The sequence below is a fragment of the Podarcis pityusensis genome (genome assembly GCF_964106645.2).
Source record: "Podarcis pityusensis genome assembly, chromosome: 11".
In the NCBI taxonomy this organism is placed as follows: Eukaryota; Metazoa; Chordata; class Lepidosauria; order Squamata; family Lacertidae; genus Podarcis; species Podarcis pityusensis.
The window spans coordinates 32,202,287-32,224,602 of NC_138036.1; the positions used below are offsets into that span (position 1 = coordinate 32,202,287).

Consider the following 22,316-nt stretch of genomic DNA (forward strand, 5'->3'; position numbering starts at 1 on the left):
TCCAAATTGCTCCTCCATCCCCACAACTGCTATTAAAATATAGAGGGGAAAACATATCAGCAATATTTGGAGCGCTAATAGTGCTCTGGGGGACTGGAGCAGTGGAATCTGGATTAGGTATCCTTGCTGCAGGGATGAAGGACTTGCTCCCTCTCCTCTCTCCCCTTGTGATAGCCCCAATCCAAATCACTCCCCCAAATGTTTTTACGAGAAGAGAAATTGTGTTGAGACATAATTTGTGTGTCTGCCCTTCTATACATCTCTTCTTAAGAGTTACGTGGAATGGGCTACTTTGCATTTAGGGTTTTTAATTTTTTTAAATAGTGTCTGCAATAGTTTTTGTAGTATGGTATGCCGTGCTGCTGAAAGAATATTGTCCTTTTGAGGGTTAACCAATTGCCAACATAACAAAACTAAATGGAGAGCAGACAAGTAATTACTGGTCGGCTAATTAAAATGAAAACCATTTAAATATAAGAAACAGAATTATTGTAGCCTTGTAATGCTATATTTATAAAACAATCAAAGTAGAGGAAAGTCTTACTCAATGCAAAATGTCGATTTATTCCAGTATTTCCCAGAATAAAATCTATCAAGGAAAAAAAGTCTCAATAAACCCACTTTCTGCTATAAGGCAGTAAAATCCCTTCACTAAATTGCTATTTAAAATGCTTTTATACTGATGACAATGACTTACCATATCTTCAGTTGTGCCTTTCACTTTGTATGTTGCCCATAATTTCCCATCATTACTATATGCAATTTTGTATGATTTTATATATTCTGGGCTTCCGATTCTCTTGGCACCTTGAGTTATAACACCAGTGATTCTCATCTTCCTCTGCAGGTTTATCTGAAATTATAATAATGTGCTTTCAGTGACCACCAATGGTGGGATGATTGGTATTATGATGCTTCATTTAGATTTTGGTAAAAAGTCTGCTTTGGCTGCATTTCTCTAATATACTGAATTTCCATCTGTCTGAGGCTTCATTTGGGCTAGAGATTAGCCCTAAAAGATAGAACACTGTATTCATTTCAGAGAAGATTAGATACTAAAGCAGGGATGGGGGAAACGGTGGCACTGCAGATGTTGCTGGAATTCAACTCCCATCAGCCCTAGCCAGCATGGCCAAGGTCCAGAGATGACGGAAAGACTAGCTCAGCAACATCTGCAGGGCCACCTGTACTAAAAAATAACCATCTTTCTTACAATGTTTTTCAGTTGCAAGTAAATAAATGCAGGTATAGGAAATAATATAGAATAAAATCTCTTTTACAAGTTGATTTACAGTCTGGCAATCAGGTTCATGTTGTGTTCACTGGTATTACTCCTGGAACTTGCCGTTTAATCTCATTTCAAGAAAAAAACCTCAAAACAAACAAACATAGCATGCACAAATGCATTATGTCCCCTACGAGATGCAGGACGGCTAAAGAAACACAGCTCTCTGTGCAAATTATCAACGCCAAGGATCCCCCAAGTGGTCAATACTGACTCCCTGGGTTCGAAACAGTGCGGGGGGGCGGGGGCGGGGGGCGGAATAAAGACCTAAGGGTTGAAAAGGGCCTGAGGTGGAAAAGAAGTTTCTGATGTACAGTATAGTGCAAAAAATAATCAGGAACTATGAGCCTCAGAAATGTAGCTCCAGCATGTATTCTTATTCTTATTTATTATTTATTAAACTTCTGTACCGCCCTTGACCCAAGGATCACATGATGGTTTACAATATAAAAACACAAAAATACACAGCATGATAGGAAGCAAAACAATACTTCCCACAATACTTGCCAATGAGGAATTTCTGTATTTAAGAGATATTTAACTTTTTACTAATGTATTAATTGAGGTTATAGAGAGATATTCCTTGACTACGAGCCTAAGGATTTGGATTGGTGTCAATTACAACTTCATAAGATCATCAAGCAGCCACTGAAGTGCTTAGGAAACCCTGCTTTGGTGCCGCATTGTGTAGTTCTCCCATTCAGTGTTCTCCTTAGTCAGCCATGTCTTCCTCCCTGATCACTGCCAAGCTTCAGGGGCCCTGAACAAGATGCCTTCTGGCAAAGCATAATTATTCCTAAATCATGACACCCTGACTGCTCTCCCCTCTTTGCTGGCAGTTTCTCCTTTCCCACCCCCCTGATGTTGCCCTGGACACTCTGCTTCCTCCATTAGAGGAAAGGAACATTAGAAATGGGCCCTTTGTCTCCCCCCACATTTAAATATTTACAGTTCAGGTCAGGCAGTCTGATGAATTGTTCAGAGAAGTGCCAGCCAAAGCTACAATCTTTGTTGCCCGAGAATGCCTATGAACTGCCCATCAAGGCCTTCATCAACTATCACTGTCTCTGGCAGTTTTGGGGGCTCATTGTTTGGGGCCATGAATTTATATCCCAGCCCTAATGGCACCAAATCGGATACATCATCATCATCATCATCATCATCATCACCATCAGAATACATTCCATTGGGAGGACAACTGTGCCCTTCAAAGGTGGCATATCCCTCACTTAATAAATAAAACAAATATTCCATTTTATGACCTGTGAGCATGCTCAATACTCATTGGACCATCCTGCCAAAAAATAAATAAATGTATGCATGTTTGCAAATCTTTGGGTTTCTCCAACCCTGTTGATATCTCCCTTTTGGGTGTGGATGTTGCCACTTTAACTGCAAAATGATCTACAGTAAGATCTGAACTTTGGAAATATAGTTCTTTTCATGTTATTCACTCAGGAAAATACACTATCTATTAGTAATCCAGTTTCTGCTGATGTGTATAAGGTTCCCTGTTACTCACAGACAGTGCTTTTTTTCTGGGGATACGCAGGGGTACGCATACCCCTAGACATTTTGTGAATCTAAGTTTGGCCTCATTGAGGGGCAGTATTTCAATATGAGTAGGAAAATGAGAGTACCACTAAACATTTTTTTGAAAGAAAAAAAAGCACTGGTCACAAAAGAAACATAGCCATGTTTTCTAGCTATGTGGAGAGCACAATTGGTTACTTGTCTACTTAAACATACATTTTTCTCTATGTAAATATGCTTGGGTCTCACTGCTTCACTGGCTGGGTGATGCATGACAAAATAATAATGGTTCTTCATAAATTCTATGCAATAAAAATTGGAAATTTCTTCTAGGGTTTTTTTATAATTCTGCAAAACAAAGTTGGTTAGGAATCAGGACTCCCTCTTATTTCCCTCCGAAAATTAAATCTGTTCTGCACTACATTTTGGAGCAACCAAACAAGTAAAAATGTAAATAGTCTCACAGGGTAAAAAAATAACATACGGTTAAAAGCTATTTCAATGAAATGCCTACTTTTTCTCTGCAAGTGAAAAGAATGCAAATAGTGTATGTTTCATATTCACCAATACACAAAGGTTGTTTGATTTATGACCCATAAGAAATAGTACGTTAGATGATTGGTTATCCAAACAAAGCATAATTATTCCTAAATTCCCTGCCAGCTCCTTTGACTTCTGGGAATAAATTAACCTAAATTTACAACTTTATGAAGGAATGGAAAGGAGAAAATTCTGGTCATGCCTTTTTCAAAATTGATTTTAAAAGAAGTAATACATTTTCAACTTTGCTTACTGTTTGCTGCTTATTGTTTATATAGCTTATTTTCATCCTTGTACTGTAGTGTAATTGTTTTTAACATCCCTACCACAAATAATTTGCATGGTAACAGTTAACAGAACCATGCAACTGTTTCAGAAACCCTGTTGTAGCAATGGGTTTTGAACAGCATTCCTAGCAAAGTACTGTTGTATTAGAGCTCCTCTTCTTTATTTATTGCCAAAAGCAATGAAAGACAAGTGCCTGAACTGGAGGAGTTAGGAGGCATTTAATTTAATCCTCACATCTCCTGATTTCTCTCAATTTTAGCCAAAGCAAACACCCACCCTTAAACAAGTAAATGTGTAATTCTATACATGTCTACTCAGAAGCAAGCTCTGATGAGTTCAAATGGACTTACTTCCAGGTAAGTGTATGGGATGGGCTGGGGGATACCTCAAACTCACCTAGAACAGTCCAATCCTGTTGAAATGAATATGGCTTACACTAGGGAACAATTTGTCCTTCCCTTTTACCTTTGAACTTACAGTGGTACCTCTAGTTAAGTACTTAATTCGTTCCGGAGGTCCATTCTTAACCTGAAACTGTTCTTAACCTGAAGCACCACTTTAGCTAATGGGGCCTCCTGCTGCCGCCTTGCCACCATGCCGCCGGAGCACGATTTCTGTTCTCATCCTGAAGCAAAGTTCTTAACCTGAAGCACTATTTCTGGGTTAGCAGAGTCTGTAACCTGAAGTGTATGTAACCTGAGGTACCACTGTATTTCTGTAAAATCTTCTGTACAATTATCTATAGCTACACTTGTTGTTTCTCTCCTTTCCTCACCACTGCCCAGCCAATTGAAGACATGAAGTCCCAAGGAAAGCAAGCTTACAATGCAACTTTAGACAGATCTGCTCAGAGGTTAAATGCCACTTATTCCAATGAATCTTTCTCCCTGGGCAAGTGTGTATAGGATTTATGCAGTAATGGAGCTTGATTTTAAGCATTTCAGGGATTACAAAATCCAGCACTTCAATAGGTGACTTGGGGGAGGGGGGAAAACAAGCTTGATTAAGTTTGCCATCCTATATCTACCTGTCTAGGAGTATGCCTCTTTGCAATCAGTGGGATTTACTTCTGACGACTGCACTGTAAGATAGTATATGAAGTGCATTTAAGAAATTCTTGTGACTAATGTGAGCCTGGGAAAGTACTCGGGATATGCACATAGAGTTTGAAAGAGGGGGGAAACAGGGTGATGAAATATGAAAATAGCAATCCAACAACTGAGAATCCCAATGGCTGCATATAGCACTGTTGTGTACCCACCAAGTCTTCTGAGGCCCTTCTTCAAACTACATCTCTAAACCCTACTAGAAGTCTATACATCAAAGTGAATGAACCTCTGGAGCAAGCAAGCAAGCAAGCAAGCATCGGTGTGGCATAAGAAGCTTGTAGTCATAACAGCAAATCTGGACAACACACGCAGAAGTACTTATAGGAACACATACAGAGTCAGACCTTTGTTCCATCTAGCTCAGTATTATCTGCACTGACAGACAGTGGCTTCTAGGGTTTTTGTCTAGGGCTGTCCCCAGCCCTAACTGGAGATGTTAGGGATTGAATCTGGACCTTCTACAAGCAAAGCAGATTGTCTACAAGAGAGATACAGGTCTTTCCCTTTATATTTGCTTTGGGTGGGGGCTGTTATTTTTGTGAATCACATTGAAATCTGAATGACTCGCAGTGAGACAGTATAGCATTGCTATTGCAAAAATCTATTAGGCACGGTAGTAGGACAATAATTCCCCGAAGATTAGAACAACAGATTTGAACAAAGAACCCCCAAGAATTAATATTATGCTGGTGAAATTTTGGTCTTTGGCACATGCACAGAGAGGCAAAGTGTTTATAAGGAAGGTGGATATTCTGCAATCTTCATTATTTGGACGAAGAAGCCGTGCCACTAAACAGCACTATGGGATGAGACTTAGTGCCACATGTGAAAACAATGCTATTACTTAATAGATCCCAGGTAAGATCCTCCCTCTATTGTGTGGGCAGGTAATCCCTCCCCTACCTGGCCTGGTCTCCTTGGCAACACTTCCCCCAGGTGGGATTGGACAACTGACTGAGGTAGGCGGAGACCTCCAGGTATCCCACCTGAGGGAAGGCAAAGCCAAGCCTATGCTGATGGGGCCGCTCCAGATCTAGGGCTGCGCGCGTCCACGCAAAGGGCGCCCCTCGTTTTAAGTGGGAAGCGGTCATTACTTAATAGATTGTGTTCTACCACCCTTTATCTGTCGCTTTCCAGGCTTTAACAGCACTATCTGAGGAGTCAAATAGATTAAGCAGAAGGTCCCTGACCTCTGCAAAAGCAACATTAATTCCTTACTTTCTCATATACCTTCACAAATGTAAAGATTAACATACTAGGGCTGAAACAAATATTTGCAAATATTTGAAATGTGGTAAATCTTCCAATTTAACCTGGTTATTTCAAGCATGGGAATACTGTAGCAGTACTATTTAAACTTTTTTCAAAAAAATAATAAAAAAGAGTGGTTATCTTCTTATACACAGATGCTGAGTTTAGCCTGTAAGGTAGAGCTGGCTGCCAGTCAGACTATTAAGATCTGACTTATAATTTTGGCCCTGGGATTTGGGAATCACAGGAGACTTGTTAGCTTGCTGAATAATGTATTCCAACAACGAGCAAATATGTAAAATATAGGAGTTAAACATTCACATGGAATCCTAAACATGGAATTCATTCTCTCCAGGTATTATTCACAGTCTGATTTATTACCTGTGCAAATGGAGAAAAGTGTATATCACCTTTTCTTCCATTTTTAGGAATGAAATTCTCTCTGGGCTCTTTGTCCATTATATTTTTGTTTCACTTATCGTGGTCATATATATCTATTCTTTTTACTAATGCTCCCCACAAATGTATAAACACAGGAACTGCAGACTTTAGGCATTTGTCTTCTGTGTTCTATGAACATGCAAGTGGGGAGAGTGAGGGTGAGAGCACTAGCTTGACTTCTCCATCACCCTCCATGAGTTGGTTGGAGGATATGCTGAAGACAGACAACAGAGTAAATGAATACATCATACAGATGTCAGAGAAGAATCTTCACCAATATTTAAGAAAGACTAGCTGAGCGTCTTTGGAAGATGGCATTAGACAGAGCAGGCACACATACACAGGTCCATATGGTCTTTCCCACTATGGTTAGAGGTATTATATTCCTGTCTAAATTATACTAATTTTACTGTGCCAACTTGATGTTGGCAAGGTAAGGGGAGGAAGCCACAATGTTGTGAAAGCATCAAACATGCCAACTAGACCCAAGCGCAGCAGCAGATAGATTAGCACGAAACAATTTGGAGACTCCATTTAAATTTCCCATGATGCTCTGAAATGATTCTACATCGGAGCATTGTAAGAAATTAACATGGAGATACAGGCTTCCTGGCATGGGAGCTTCAGGTCAGGCCCCAGCCCTGTTGGGGCCCCAAGCAGCTGCCTGAGGATGCTACATTCTGACGCCAGGGCTGATGCTCTACTGCAGGCATAGGCAATCTCAGCCCTCCAGATGTTTTGGGACTACAACTCCCATGATCCCTAGCTAACAAGACCAGTGGTCAGGGATGATGGGAATTGTAGTCCCAAAACATCTGGAGGGCCAAGGTTGCCTATGCCTGCTCTACTGCTTCTGTTGGTACTAGGCAGAGCAGTGTTATCCTTTGCTGAATCTCAAAAATGCTTCTCTTTTCAATCATAGGCTGCCGCGTACACAGTAAATGTGGAGATATGCAGATCTACTGTTGTGGGCATGTTTGCCGGCTTTGATGAGACAGCTACAGACATTCGTGGATTGGGATAATTTGATCACAGTTGTCTATCCTCAAGGTTGGATTACTGCAATGTGCTCTATGTAGGCCTACCCTTGCGGTTGGCCAGAGGCTGCAACTGGTGCAGAACACAGAAGCTAGGTTGCTTGTAGGGTCACATGACCACCAGCATATAAACACCCTCCTCGTGGGATTTGCACTGACTGCCAGACAGACTGCTATTGGGCCAAGTTCAAGGTCAACATATAAGGCCCTCTGCAGTTCAGCAGCAGGTCACTTGAGAGACTGACTATATTATTCCTGATATACCCAGTAGATCCCTGTGGTTTGAGTTTGTCCTGCTAGTTCCAAAGATCTCAGAAGCTCAGTCTGCAGTATCTTGGAGCAGGACTGCCATATTCTGTGGAATAGCACTACTCTCAAGATAAAACAGGCACCTACTATCTACAATTTTCAGAAAGAATTGAAGACATTTTTGTTCTGTCTGCCTTTCCCAGCTGGATGAACTGATCAGTGTCGTGAATGTCTATTTTGTATGGCTTTAGTTTTCTTCATCCAGTGTGTTTGTGTGTGTGCGTTTTCAACTGTTTTTTCCCCCCTGCTATGTTTATTGTACATCACATTGAAATGCCTGTTTAGCAGTAATAATAAACTAGTGGCTAGAACTGGATCAGTGCTTTATATGTTTTATTCTGCTTCAGAATGAAAATATAATAAAATTCTGATTTTTCTTTTTATTCCTTTTTTCCTAAGGGCTCAACTCATTTAGTTTTCGCTGGGAAACATCACTTTATGCCTCCGAGAGTTTACAGAATTAGACAGACTGAAAACTTGCTTGGTTTGTTTCTTCTTCTTATTAAGTTATTATTTTAGTCCCAAAGGTAGTTGCTGTGAATGCTATTAATGGAAAGATATGAATTATTCAGCTACTGGCATGTTTAAACGTCAGCTTCCATACAAAGCCCACAATCAGCCTCCTGTTTTACAGAATTCTGCAGTCACTTAAATTGCATTTAATTTACAAAGTATTGATTATAAGCTTAACTATGTTTAGCAAAAGGATAATATTAATTACTTTATTCCTTGGCATATATTTTACATGATTAAGTTCCTCTATGCCATTTCCCAGCATTTGCAGGCTAAAAACGTGGGGTAGGGCAGAGAGATATATACAACCAGGAAAGAAAAATGTGAGCAGTACAAATATTTCAGATTAAGCTATTAAAAAGGGTTGCTTTGTTCCAGTGAGGAGACAGGCTCAGAGAAGTAATACACAGGAACATTTGGTTCTTTCCAATTTCTTTTTGCTTTTTACTTGTTTTTAACCTTTTTTGATTTTCTTATTTGGTTTTGTGTTTATAAATTCAGGGTAGGGGGGTATATTTCAGGGTTGTGGGATAACTATACATCAACTTTTTATATACAAGCCACCAAATATATATTGTCTCGAGCATTTCTGGACAGACTAGGACAGTCTGCATTAGTTTCTGATACAGGATCTCTTAAGGACCTTCTAATAGCGGACCCTGGTGTAGGTCAGGGGTGAGGAACTGCATTCGGCTGGTGGACCAGATGCTTAATTTCTCCACCCGCAAGGGCCAACTTGGGCAGGACCGCCCACCAATCAAAGTTCAAAGGAGGTTGCTGTCATAGTAACTTCATTTGAAGACATACTTTCAGGGCCAATCAGCTTCAAAGTGCCTCCTGTTGGTCCATGGTTCCAGAAAGCAACTTTGAAGTCATCCCTTCCTCAAGTTCCAGCTGTTTTCAGAACCTCAGTGGGAGCTGCTTCTGCCCAGTAAGTGAGGTGCAAAGGGCAACACCAAGGAAGGCTAAGGATGAGGGAGGAACTGCTGCCTGTAAAATCCTGGCATCATATGAACAGCATCATATTTTCATTCTTTAAATGAGATTTTATGGCTATAATTTTTTGCAAGTTGCTTTGAGAGCTTCTTGGAGCATTCACAGCAAAACTATAAAGATAGTAAACATGCTTTCAATCCTTAACAAATAATAAGACACAAAATAGAGCTGTGGGAGCAACTGGTAGACTGCAACTATTTCTCTACCCTCGAGCGACGATTGAATATTTGTTATCATCTCAGTCACCTCAAAAATAGATGGCTCTATTTTTCATCACATTTCTTAGTTTTGTATTTTTGTAGCTTTTAACTCGGCGCTGGCGAGACAACAGGAAGAACCCTTCAGTTTTATTTCTATGTTGGTTCAAGATTAATAAGAAAACTTGAACACCGAAGAAGCTGAAGAGCATGCTCTCCACTCACCCATGCTACCACAAAAAATTGGTCAAAGGAAAAGTTAAGAATTTTCAGATTTCAGCTGCAAAACAACAAGAATCCTATAAGAAGAACAAAATAAGACATACTTTTGACAATTTATGGGCCTTATCCAAAGTGAATTAAAGGCATATTTAAAAGTCTGCATTATTCCTTTGCTCAGTAAAGAACGTAAGACAATACATCTCATTAAAAATTGAAAGCACTTTGTTTGGGAACATGCTATGTGGAGTAAAGCAGAGGGGAAAAGAAAACTTGATGAGTCTCAAGAGGAAGTCTGGCATTGTAATTAGGTTTTTTTCTTCTTCTTCTGTCTTCCAACACCTACTGAGTAAAAATATCACAGCACAGATGCCCTGATCAACGTTATTCAACGTTCTGGCTCAAAGAACACATGAAGTTAATTATGTATAGTTTTCCTCCCTGATATTTTTTGCTGTGTATTTTTTAAAAAATAATCTAAAGCAATTGCCCAGGCTTCAATCTCCAATTAAAAATCAGTAAGTAGAGGAAGATTTCTTACCCTTCCTTCTCTATCATTTTCCCACCTCCTGATTGCTCGATTCACCTTATTTTTGGCTTCCAAAGTCTCCTTAGAAGCAGGCTACAACTGTACACTTTCCCTATCCTCAATATCCTCCTCAATATATGAGAGACACACACACTCAGCCTGATCAGTGGTAAAAGTACATTATTTATGGCCCATCTAACCTTTCAACCAATCAGATTTGTTTCTGCCCTACCCCACATCAGACCATTTTTCTCATCTAATGAGTGACAAAGAATTTCCATCCAGCAAGCCAATCAAAAGTGAAAAACCCCCACCTTTCCTCGGATCAGTCTGATGCAACTTAGTACTCAACTTATCACACACAGTGGCAGAGGAAGAGGTGTGCGGGGGGAGCACACCGCCCCTGGCAGTGCGATCCTGGAGGGGTGCCATCGTGGCTGCCCCCCTGCCTGCGCTGAGTGCCACGCCCCTATGGGCAATGCGCCACGCCCCCAGGATGCGCGCCAGCCCTGCCCCCGCCTGCTATCCGCCCCCCCAGTGCCGAAGCACGAAGCTCCGCCACTGATCACACACAGAGTAAACTTTTCTAGTTCAATGTAAAACAAACCCTGTCCAAGTAAACACGTTTTAAAATGTGATTTATTCACACCTATATAGCTAAGGAGTCACACATAGACTTACTTCCGCTTCTTCTGGGGCAAAAGAGCTTCTTACAGAGTAATCCACCCCCAACTCCACCCTGGTTGATGGTGTGTGTGTTTGGAGGGGGAGGGGGGAAATGATATGCAGATATTACTCTACTTCATACATTTATTTGCAATAGGAAGAAGTGTGTTTACTTGAATCAGAGACTGCATTTAATTTTCTTTAACACAACTACTTACAGCTGCTTGCATAATATGTAGGATCTATCTTTTACAATTAATAAGGAAGCAAATATACTCAAGCTTTGTTGTAATTAGGATGAACAACCAAATAAGTATAGATCAAGCAAGCTACAGTATGTTACTGAAACAGAGAGGCACCGTAACAGTGTTTTGGCTTTCCAGGACCTTTATTTATAGCTATGTGTAAGATTACTTTTAAAATCTCTTTCTAAATGAAATTTGTAATTTTCCATCAGGGATAACTTAAATGGGATCATTAGGGCTAAGCAGTAAATTAATGTACTTGGAATAATATGTCCTTAGGGATGCAAGCTTTAATCAGAACTGGGTAAGTGTTGAGAGTTGGATATTCTCTTTAGCTAAGACCAATGCGAAATAGCTTCTCCCCAAAGAGCTGATAATATATGCCACCGCTCTGCTTTGATTCCCTGCCATCAGGATATTGAAATGCTTGCACTCATGAAACAACAACGAGCAATAGATAAATTAATAGCCTAGATGGAGAAAAAGGAAGGACATTATGGGATCAATTTGTGCTTTCTCACATGGGAAGATCAAGGATCAATTGATTTCCACACCTAGCCTACAGATCAATGTCTGTGGGTGGGTTTAGCAAGGAAGCTTATTTTGCATTCTGACACTTGAGAGGAAGTTCAGCTCTGTTTTTCTCTAACAGCCAGTGGAGGTCTCCCTACTCCTGTAGGGTGAAAAGGATTCCGTAAGTGACAAAATCCCTGCAGCACACAGTACAAATGGACTAGAATCATAGAATCATAGAGTTGGAAGAGACCACAAGGGTCATTGAGTCCAACCCCCTGCCAAGCAGGAAACACCATCAGAGCACTCCTGACATATGGTTGTCAAGCCTCTGCTTAAAGACCTCCAAAGAAGGAGACTCCACCACACTCCTTGGCAGCAAATTCCACTGTCGAACAGCTCTTACTGTCAGGAAGTTCTTCCTAATGTTTAGGTGGAATCTAAATTCATGAGAAGTGTTGACAAACTCCAAGAGATACTTGGAGATGAACTCATGTGCTTCTAAAAGCCCACATTAAATGGGAGGAGTGGTTTCAAAGCTTGCAAATTATTCTATGCCCCTGATCAAGGTAAAACCCAGAGAAACCCCTTTCCACATGTATCTCCCAACTCTTGCCATCTCTGAAAACCTTTTCACCAGCCTCCTAAACAAATTTCCACTAGTCCCTGGCAAGAGTAGCAGCGGAGGCTCTTTCCTTTCCTTATTCCTTTTCTGTCACTCTAATATGCTGAACAGGTGTTTGACTAAATGCAAAGCCTGAAGAATCTTGAAAGTTAGAACAAAATAAAAAAATTCCTTCCAGTAGCACCTTAGAGACCAGCTAAGTTTGTGATCCGTATGAGCTTTCATGTGCATGCACACTTCTTCAGATACACTGAAACAGAATTCACCAGACCCTTATATATAGTGGGAGGGTGGGTGGGTTTTTTCTCAGAAGGGTAGTAAGAGATGGGTGATTGACTCATACCAATCACAAACTTAGTTGGTCTCTAAGGTGCTACTGGAAGGAATTTTTTTATTTTGTTTCGACTTGAAAGTTAGGTCATTCAGTTGGTAAGGTAGGTCTGCTGCAACTCAGGAACTATATCTCCCATGCTCTCTGGACTTTGTGCACCAGTATATGGCTATATGGTACAGTGTCTATTAACCACAAACAAAACATGCTCATAGTTTGTTGTAGGTAATAGTTTATTGCTGGTTTATTGTTGTTGTTGTTTAGTCGTTTAGTTGTGTCCAACTCTTCGTGACCCCATGGACCAGAGCACGCCAGGCACTTCTGTCTTGCACTGCCTCCCGCAGTTTAGTCAAACTCATGCTGGTAGCTTCGAGAACACTGTCCAACCATCTTGTCCTCTGTCGTCCCCTTCTCCTTGTGCCCTCAATCTTTCCCAACATCACGGTCTTTTCCAGGGAGTCTTCTCTTCTCATGAGGTGGCCAAAGTATTGGAGTCTCAGCTTCACGATCTGTCCTTCCAGTGAGCACTCAGGGCTGATTTCCTTAAGAATGGATACGTTTGATCTTCTTGCAGTCCATGGGACTCTCAAGAGTCTCCTCCAGCACCATAGTTCAAAAGCATCAATTCTTCGGCGATCAGCCTTCTTTATGGTCCAGCTCTCACTTCCATACATCACTACTGGGAAAACCATAGCTTTAACTATACGGACCTTTGTTGGCAAGGTGATGTCTCTTGCTGGTTTATAAACCGTGGTTTAGATCAACCATGGCTTAGCATAATGGGTAGACTGGCCAGGCATTATTTCCAAACACTCCCTTTGTTGTATCCTTCCTGCCTTTCTGGACATATTTGTTCTAAAAGCTAAAAGTTACACTAGCCGAGGCAGAGACAACAAACTTATTCATTGTTTGGAGTTAAAAAGAAAAGGCTGAGTTTACTACAATAGGTTAAGAGATGAATTTGATCATATCTAAGTGGTGGTTATTAAAATCAAAGATATAAGATGCTATATCTTCCAACAAAGTTAAATCAGCATTTTTTCGTCTTAATGAAGCAGTAAGCATTTAACATGGATGTTCTTTTATTAATTCTGTAAATCTACAAGGAGTGCTTTAAAGTTAGATATGAGTGTGTCTCCCTTAATTTGCTTTCAATGCCATAGCCACTGACCCTCTAAATTGCAAGCCAATTATAAACATTGTAGTTCTAGTAGTAGTTGCATGCTGGGAGCATAAATTTAGAATGGTAATTTTAATATTCAGTTCATTAGGATGATGCTCGAAAAAATAAATTACATATTTATTGGTTAGTGTTTGTCATGCACCTGGAAAAGGGAGGAGGTGGTGCATTTACAACAAAAGAAAAGTACACAACACACCTGACAATGCAGTCCTGTACATGTTTACTCAGAAGTAAGTCCCACTTAATTGAAATCTTTCATGTGATATGTAACATGAAAAAACTCCTGAATTTCTCAGACTGGGAGAGTACAATATTGTTAACAGAAGGCAAAGACTTCTATTAGTAGCATGAGGCTACTTCCTCATGCTGCTGTTTTTAAGTTAAATATTTTAAAGCTATTGAGTGGTTTCCAACATTAGTCATACTCAGAGTAGACCAACTGAAATCAATGGACTTTAGTCCAATAAGTGACATGCAGTGCAGTATGAGCAGTCTTCCTTTCTTCTTTCCTGCTTACCCTGTTTGTTGTTGTTGTTGTTGTTGCATATGCAGGATGCAACAACTAGCTCTCACCCACTGATTTAAATGCGTCTACTCTGAGTATGACTTACGGTAGTTGGATATCATCCATTTATTCAATTTCTCTTCCTCCCTTCATCACCAAGTGACAAACATTCTTGAGTTGAACCAAAGGAAGCTCTGTAAATGCCATCTTGGTAGTCAATATAACCCCACAATTAATTGGTAGTTCTAACAATGAATTCACACATATGTTTACATTCACTTGAAGTGCTGGGCTCTGACTCCAGAAAGGTAAACTATCCATAAGACTTGGGTATTGGCCCTCATCCTGTCAGGTGAAGTGATGGGAAGATCTGGCCAAAGTGACATAAGCCGCTTTGTGTATAAAGAATGTATGGACACTTGCTTTGGGTACAGACAAACTATCTTCTTACTGCGGTGTCCGCCCCATGTCTCTAAAGGCTGGGAGACCTGGCAGGCAGATTTGCTGTAAGCGTATGCCTTCCTATAATAAAGGACTAGAACTGATCACTGACATTTTGGGCATACTTCTTTGGTATCCCTGTACCCAACCTCTCCTACGAGCCCTCCTTTGGGCCAGTGGATCAGGACATTTCTCATTATATTAATCGTAAGCCACAATTAGAGGACTCTTAAATGGCAGCATATGCATTGTTAAATAACCAAAAATAACAAGCAAATGTTCAGATTATATATACCCCTCTGGCAACGGTTCATTAAGGTGAGAAGCCTCAAAGGCAATCTTTCTCTTATGTTACTCTCTGTGGTGGCTGGAGCTCTTATAAATACCATCCGTTAAAACTCCCATTGAGTTAGGTAGTGACCTATTGCGTTTTATGAAGCGGAGGGGGTGGTAATGTGTAACAATATGCCTTTCAGCAGATGGTGCCACTACAGCAATAATGAACAAATACATTTCTGCAAACTGGAATGTATGCTCAACAGATTTTTGTGGCGGCAGGTTCCTGCTTTCTGATAAGGCCTGGAGCACTTAAAAGGTCTACAGCGATTGCAATAAAAATGCCTCCTCATAAGTCTAGGCCTCAATTAAAGGTTGTAAATAAGAATCCTGATAATAGTTTGCCATTTGTGTTCATCAGTTACTTAAGTGATGTTGGCAACAGAGGCTAGGAGACTTCCTGCCACCCACCCACCCTCTCACAGCTCCATCTGTTACCTGAATCCATGGCCATCTGTCATTTTCTGCTGCAGTCCAAGCATTTACAAGACCTTTCTTGTTAAGTCGTGCATAGTAAGGATACCATTTCTGGAGCCCAAAAAGTGCCCGATGGGTAGATGATGCAGTAATTTGCTGGTTTGAAATTATTCCGCCTTCGATTCCCAATGGCCCAGAGCATTCTGTAGGAAAAGAAGGGATGAAAAGAAGAAAAGATACAGAACATTTGAAACACAAGAGTATGGATAATAGATTCCTGACTAGGGACAGGTGAATCTGTCAATTTCTGTTCCCCCATAATTTCTCATTTCTCCCATCATAAAATTAGTTCTTTACATTTTCACATCAGTTTGTTCACGTTCTTTTTGGAGTATACAGTATCTATTTGATTAATAGATTAATTAATAGTCTATATCTTTGATTCTTTGCTTTAAATAGTCTATATTTGCTTTAAATAGTCTATATCTTTGATTCTTTGCTTTTTTATTTTTAAAAAATCATATTTCTCTGTAAGCTTCTTTCACTGTATTTTGATCTATCATTAAAGGTGAAAATAAAACCTGTGATTTCAAAGCCTGTCAATAGTGTTGGAGGAAAATCAATTTATTTCATTGGGGGGGGGGAAAGCATTTCATATATAATCAGGATCATACATTTCACCTATGAACAGATTTGTTAGCTGCTGCTAAACCTAGCAGAAGCCCAGTTACAACAAGAGTTTTAGCTAATATACTTCCTTGATGAGAAAAATTGGTATAAGTTCAGACAATTCTGAACAAACAAAATGTTTTGGCAAGGAGGAGAAAGTAGAATCCCATATTAGTACTAAACAATATATTTGTTTTATTCTATTTATATAATGAAAAGACAACATCAAGATGTTAAATGGGTTGGTTAAGACATACCACATCATGATTCATGTATTCCCTTTTGCCACCCTATTTCCCTGAGGTGCTCAGATTTCCTTCTGACCAAGAAACAAAACATTGTTTCCTGGATTATCTGAACTGAATAAACTATGGTTTGCAAACCAGGAGACCAACCACTTCTCAGTGTAGAAAATCCACAGCTAGAGATTTCAAATATAGTTTAAACTATTGTATACATTCATGGTTTATCCTGTTCATATATAACAATGAGCGCTGGTGTGCCATTAAAAACAAGGAAGGGAATCAGAGCACATGGAGGAAAGAGGGAGGATGCTAATATAGGCCATATTCATGTACAGGAGGCTGATGTCAACTCCTGACATCCTTAAGCAGCTGCCAAGACTGCCAGGCCCACAACTGATACCTGTCTTTGACTCTACACATTGAGCTTCACGAGGTGAGTGGATCTAGCCACCCTCTTATTTTCCCACAATGCTCCTGACACAGAGTCATTCTAGGTGCACTGTGGAAATTAAAAAGGTAGCTACACACAGCTCTCCACCACTGTTTAAAGCATTGCCACTGAAGTCAAATAGGTTCACTGAGATCCACTGGCAATGGAGGGAGGGGGAGCACAAAAGCACACTTCACCCTGATTCCCCTCTAGGAAGCAGTCCTGTTAGCATCATGGTTTGGGTGTTATGTGTGAATTTACCCAGTGGATATTGAACCAGAGTTCTACAAATGCAGGGAGCTTCCATTGCCAGGTTCAACAAAGGTTTGTGTGCAAAGGCAGCACAGTTCCCATCAACAATTGGTAATGTGTTTTCCACTGTCAGAAAGTGGGAGGCATCACTGGTGTGCTTAGAGTAGCAGTAGGGGCAGGAATAATTTGTATCAGGAATAATTTACATCACAATCTGTTGATGGCTTAAACGGATCTCTAATAGGTGCACAACAAAATGTAGTATCTTTAAAATAATGGTTGCCGCCGGAAGACATTGCTTTATTGTTATTCAAGGTGATGCTGCAGTCTTGGATGCATTCTTTTAACTTATCCAGCTAGTAGAGCTCCACAAGAAGCCATCAGCAGCTCAACACAAACAGATTTCAAATGGGAGACGTGTGAAAAGCAAATATGCTTTAGACATCTGTGGTCCGCTTCTCCTTCCAGTGCCTAATTTTGTGGAATGAGATAACTCTGGCTGTGCTTAGTATGGCATGATAATAGTACTGAACACAAACCCTGACAGTGGGATTATAGATGACCTCTAATACTATGGTAGTTAATACTGATTCATGCATAAACTTCTCAACGTGCAATTTAGCTCACAGCTATTCCTGTTCTCTCACTGCTGTTTTGTGAGAGTACTATGCTTTGGGAGGAGTGAAAAATAAAGGAAAATAAACTTTATGGAGGATCTTTATAGATAGGTTGGAATGAATATTGTGGTAGTTTGTTTATTTCGTATTATTTCCATAACCAATAGAAACTATATGGGCCATTATTGGTCCTTTTTCATCCATAGCACAAAGCCTATTTTCTGCAAAGGACCAGAATGTACTGCACAAAAGCACTTGAAGACACAGAATCTTCTTTCCTTCCAGCAGACGCAGAACACTTTTCAAGCTGCTTCATTACTGTGGTACTATAAAATTATATGATTATGACTACAGGAACAATTTTAGGGGGCTATCCATTTTACTGACAGCTATTTAAAACAGTTGGCAGCCACAGATTACTGGTCCAATTTTAATTCTGCACATATTCAGTGATAATTGAACATGACTCCCCTCCTACCCTGCTCAACTTTATGAACAGAAGCCAAGTTTCTTTCTCAAGGTGGTATTTACTAAATTTTTGGAGAGCCCTTGATCTATATAGCAAATGCATACTTGTGTTCCCTAGAAGATGCGAATCCTCATTTGAACTTTGCCACAATATATCTAAAGGAAAAAATTGTCCTTCATCTTTTTCTTTTAGAAAGGAAAAAGTGGGGGTGGGATTAAGGCTTCGCCTTCATAGCAGTGAAGATATTTGTCTACTACAAATATTGTTGAAAGGGTAGGAGGCTGAAGAAGGTGAGATTTGCAGCCTATTTACTCCTTGCCACAATCCCCCCCCCCCCCGATCAGGTAGGAGCAATTAAGGCCTGGCTTTTGAGGCACATTCAAAATAAATATGGAGGTCATTTGATATCTGCTGACATGTCTTCAAGGGCAAGGACAGCTCCAGGTTTGAAAGCCACATGCAACCACCAAAGTCTTAGTTAAAGACAGCTGTGATGCAGGCCAAGAATGCAGGAATTATGTGTTGCAGTAGCACTACACTAAAGTAGCAATCCTATAGCAAGAATCAGCGGGATGAGGGGCTAGGATCCAGTGGATCTTTGGCTGAGCCAAGAAGTACCCAGGACAGCCAGGCTGCCCCAGCCTAACTCCCTCATCCTTGACTCAGTAGAACATATGCTGCAGGTAGAAGAGAATGACATAGGAGATCTTCTTTCCACTCACAGATTCCTATGCTGGATGTCAAGGCATTGTATGAATGGCTGGATAACCAATTCCTCTGAAAAGTTAGAGTTTCAAATGTCAATGGTTACAAGACAAAGAGAAACTTGTTCTTGTTATCATATTATTTATTGTTCAGAAAATGGTTCTAATTTTGTCCTGTCAATATAATTTTGCTCCCTGTCAAAGTAGATATACAACATATTGTTCCCTTTTTTCTCTCTCTAACATGGGTAAGCCCGCAAGTATGCTAGTGTTTCTGTATGTATCATTGGCGTACATCAATCAATAAGGATAATAAAACCTTCACCTATTTCATAAAATGCATTTTGGTCCATTAATGCTGAGTTGTATTGCTTTGTCTTGTCACATCTTTCCAGTTAAATTATCAACTGAGAGGTCATCTGCTTTACTGTGGCCAACCCACACAAAAGCACCATCAAATATAATGCACTTAACATTGCTGGAAGGTACTCCCTTCAGATAATAGCTTGCTTTAGCTATGCTGCTAAAAGGGATTATCCTTTTCTTCCAAGTGTGAAATTCTGGCCTTCCACATGTATTTTAAATTGTATTCTTTCTTTTCTAAAATTTAAATGCAACAAAAGGCTTCTCCTAAAAGATGACAACAGCATTACAAGACACATTTACCAAGATAGCTTAAAACATACCAGCTGGCCTAATTCTTCAGTAAAGGCTGAGAATGTATCATATGTCCTTTGTAAACCATCAAGAATGCAATGCTAATGCAAAATGTTAAAAATGAGCTATTGCCACCATACAAAGCACAACTGCATGCAAATTGCTCTAATTTAAATACGTTTCAAAAGCTGCAAGGCCTGTTATTTTATTTTATTTAAATATCTATATTAGCTTTTGAAACTTCTAATAATTGTGCCAGATGTCAGTCACATAATGTACCCCATGAACGTGGGCTACAGGAGCCTGCATAAATTTAGTTGTAGAATCAGAGCCACATCTTAAATTGAAATGCAAATATGATTGACACAGATACAAAGAGAGGTTTCAGGTATGTGAGAGGAGATCCAGAATTAATGTTTGCAATAAATGATGCTCAACTAAATTGCCCTCCCTAATAGAGGGAAAATATCCAAGTTGCAAATTGCCAAACATTATGTGCTAAAACTAGTCAAGAGGAGTTCTGTTGGGCCCAATTGTGCCCTGTTTTCCCATCTTAAACTAATGTGATGCAAATCTTATTGTATTTTGTACAATTTATATATTGCTTGATTGCAAAAAACCAACAACACCCAAACACCTCAAAGTGGTTTATAAAAAGAAAAAAAAACCCAGCAAAATCATCACCAAAACAGCTAATCAAATAATAATAATTAAAATCAGCAATAAACGAAAAACACATCTACACATTCTCCAAATCTGGGTAGGCTTGCCCATGCAAAAATGTTTTTGGCAGGTGCCGAAAAGAGTACAGTGAACAGATTTATTTATTTCATATATATATATATATATATATATACACACACACACACACACACACACACACACACACGGAGTTGCAGGGAATGGGAGATCACCATATGCCTCCCAAATGTTCCATGGAACTTCTTCATGAATGGATGGGTGCTGTTTCCCATAGCACTAGACAGATACTTCTGGGAACCTGCTGCTAAGAATTCAATAGTTCTTGCTCTACTGATAGGCTTTGTGGGGGCATCGGGTTCAAAACTCAACCCCTATTCTGATTATTTCTTCTAGAAGTGCTCTTATACGTAAGTGTTTCTGAGAGGTCAGGAATGAGTATGTAAAACAAAAAAAGTGAAGTGAAGCGAGACCATGGCAACCATTTCTAAACAATAATGATTACGATGCAAGGCTGGCCAAAGGCATTTTGCTGCCTGGGGTGGAGATGACACCCCCTCATTCCATGTACCAAATCTGACTGGACTAGCAGCTGAATCTCTTTCAACACTGGTGCTAGGCCAGCACCTTCCACCACACATGCCAGTTTAGGGGATGCAGAGAAGGCCAAACAAGGCACACAACCCTAAGTTTAGATGACACACAAGCCAAACCTTGGTTTAGTGTGACATGACAGCAAAAAGGACCAGGGAGAAGCAAAGCTGCTATCAGCTCCATTCTAGGAACTCACATGAATACATGTTTTGCCAAGTCAAGGTTTGGCTTAGCGTAACATGTAAACTAAGCTAAAGTAATGAATTTATCCGAACTGAAGAGTGTCTATGTTTTGTTGACAAAATAGATGCTTGCAGATTTTCTTTCTGCTAACCTGGAACCTGATAACTAAATAATAACAGCAAACAGTTTCGATATTCTCATACCTGAATGATGCCCAATTCTCTGCCTATAGGCTATATGGGTAAGGTAATTTCTTGTTAAAGATGCACAAATTTATGAAATTCTTAGGCTGTATTGGGGACCAAATAAGGGAAAAAACACTGCAGGCAGGCAGTAAAACAAAATAATAATAATAAGGAAGACTGATAATTAATGTTTCCACATATGATTTAGTAAAATAAAAGGCTTGATCTTCAAATGGAGCACACAATGAAATTGGCACAACTTCAGGAATTTCTGATGAGATATTTCTAATATTCAGTCTGACTAAAGACAGCAGAAGGTAATATCATCTGTGCTGGTACAGTGAATAACTTCACTGTAGTCAGGCTTGTGCTGGCAGACTGCTTTGGGAATTGCATCATTAATTTAAATCCTGCCTAACAAGATCTGCTAAATATCCCTAAATAAGTTTATCACTCATAGAACAATATAAAAGCCTCCTAATCCAAAGTTGCTATTCTTATTGAAATATTAAAATCAATAGACTGACTTAGGCAGGCTTTATCTTACAGTCCTATTATCTACATGTACAACAGAATAAGGCGGTAGAATGAATGGGCTGTCCAATTTCAGCCTGCAGGCATGTGGTCACAGTTCTGAACACCCTGTTACATACACTCCAACATTTCTCCAGTGAAAATAGGGTCATCCCATAATGATAATTTTACTATTTATACCCCACAAACCTTACTAAGCTTGCCCTACCATACCCTCCAAAATTTCTCCAAGGAAAGTAGGGACATCCTAAGGAAAAGTGGGACATTCTGGGATCAAACCAGAAGCCCACACACTACAGACCCTCCAAGTGTCCCTATTTTCCAGAGATGTCCCTGATTTAGAGAAGCCATCCCAGTTTTTGATTTGAACCTGGAATATTCCGCTTTTCCTTAGGATATTTCTGTTTTCATTGGAGAAATGTTGGAGGGTTTGGAGTTATTCGACTCCTGAGCTGTCTGAAGGAAATCCTGTATAGGGAAGGTTTTTTAAAAAAATGTTTAATGTTTTATTATGTTGGAAGCTGCCCAGAGTGGCTGGGGCAACCCAGTAAGATATGCAGGGTATAAAT

General features: G+C 39.9%; 1 protein-coding gene across 1 annotated transcript in view; it reads right to left on the reverse strand.

Annotated features, from left to right (window-relative positions):
• Positions 1-22,316, reverse strand: part of EDIL3 (EGF like repeats and discoidin domains 3) — a 236,244-nt gene that overhangs the window by 58,451 nt on the left and 155,477 nt on the right. Inside the window, exons 6-7 of the mRNA XM_080972845.1 lie at positions 15,531-15,712; positions 698-853 (exon numbers count right to left, since the gene is read on the reverse strand). Coding sequence (XP_080828971.1) covers positions 698-853; positions 15,531-15,712 — 338 coding nt within the window. The remainder of the gene's footprint in view (positions 1-697; positions 854-15,530; positions 15,713-22,316) is intronic.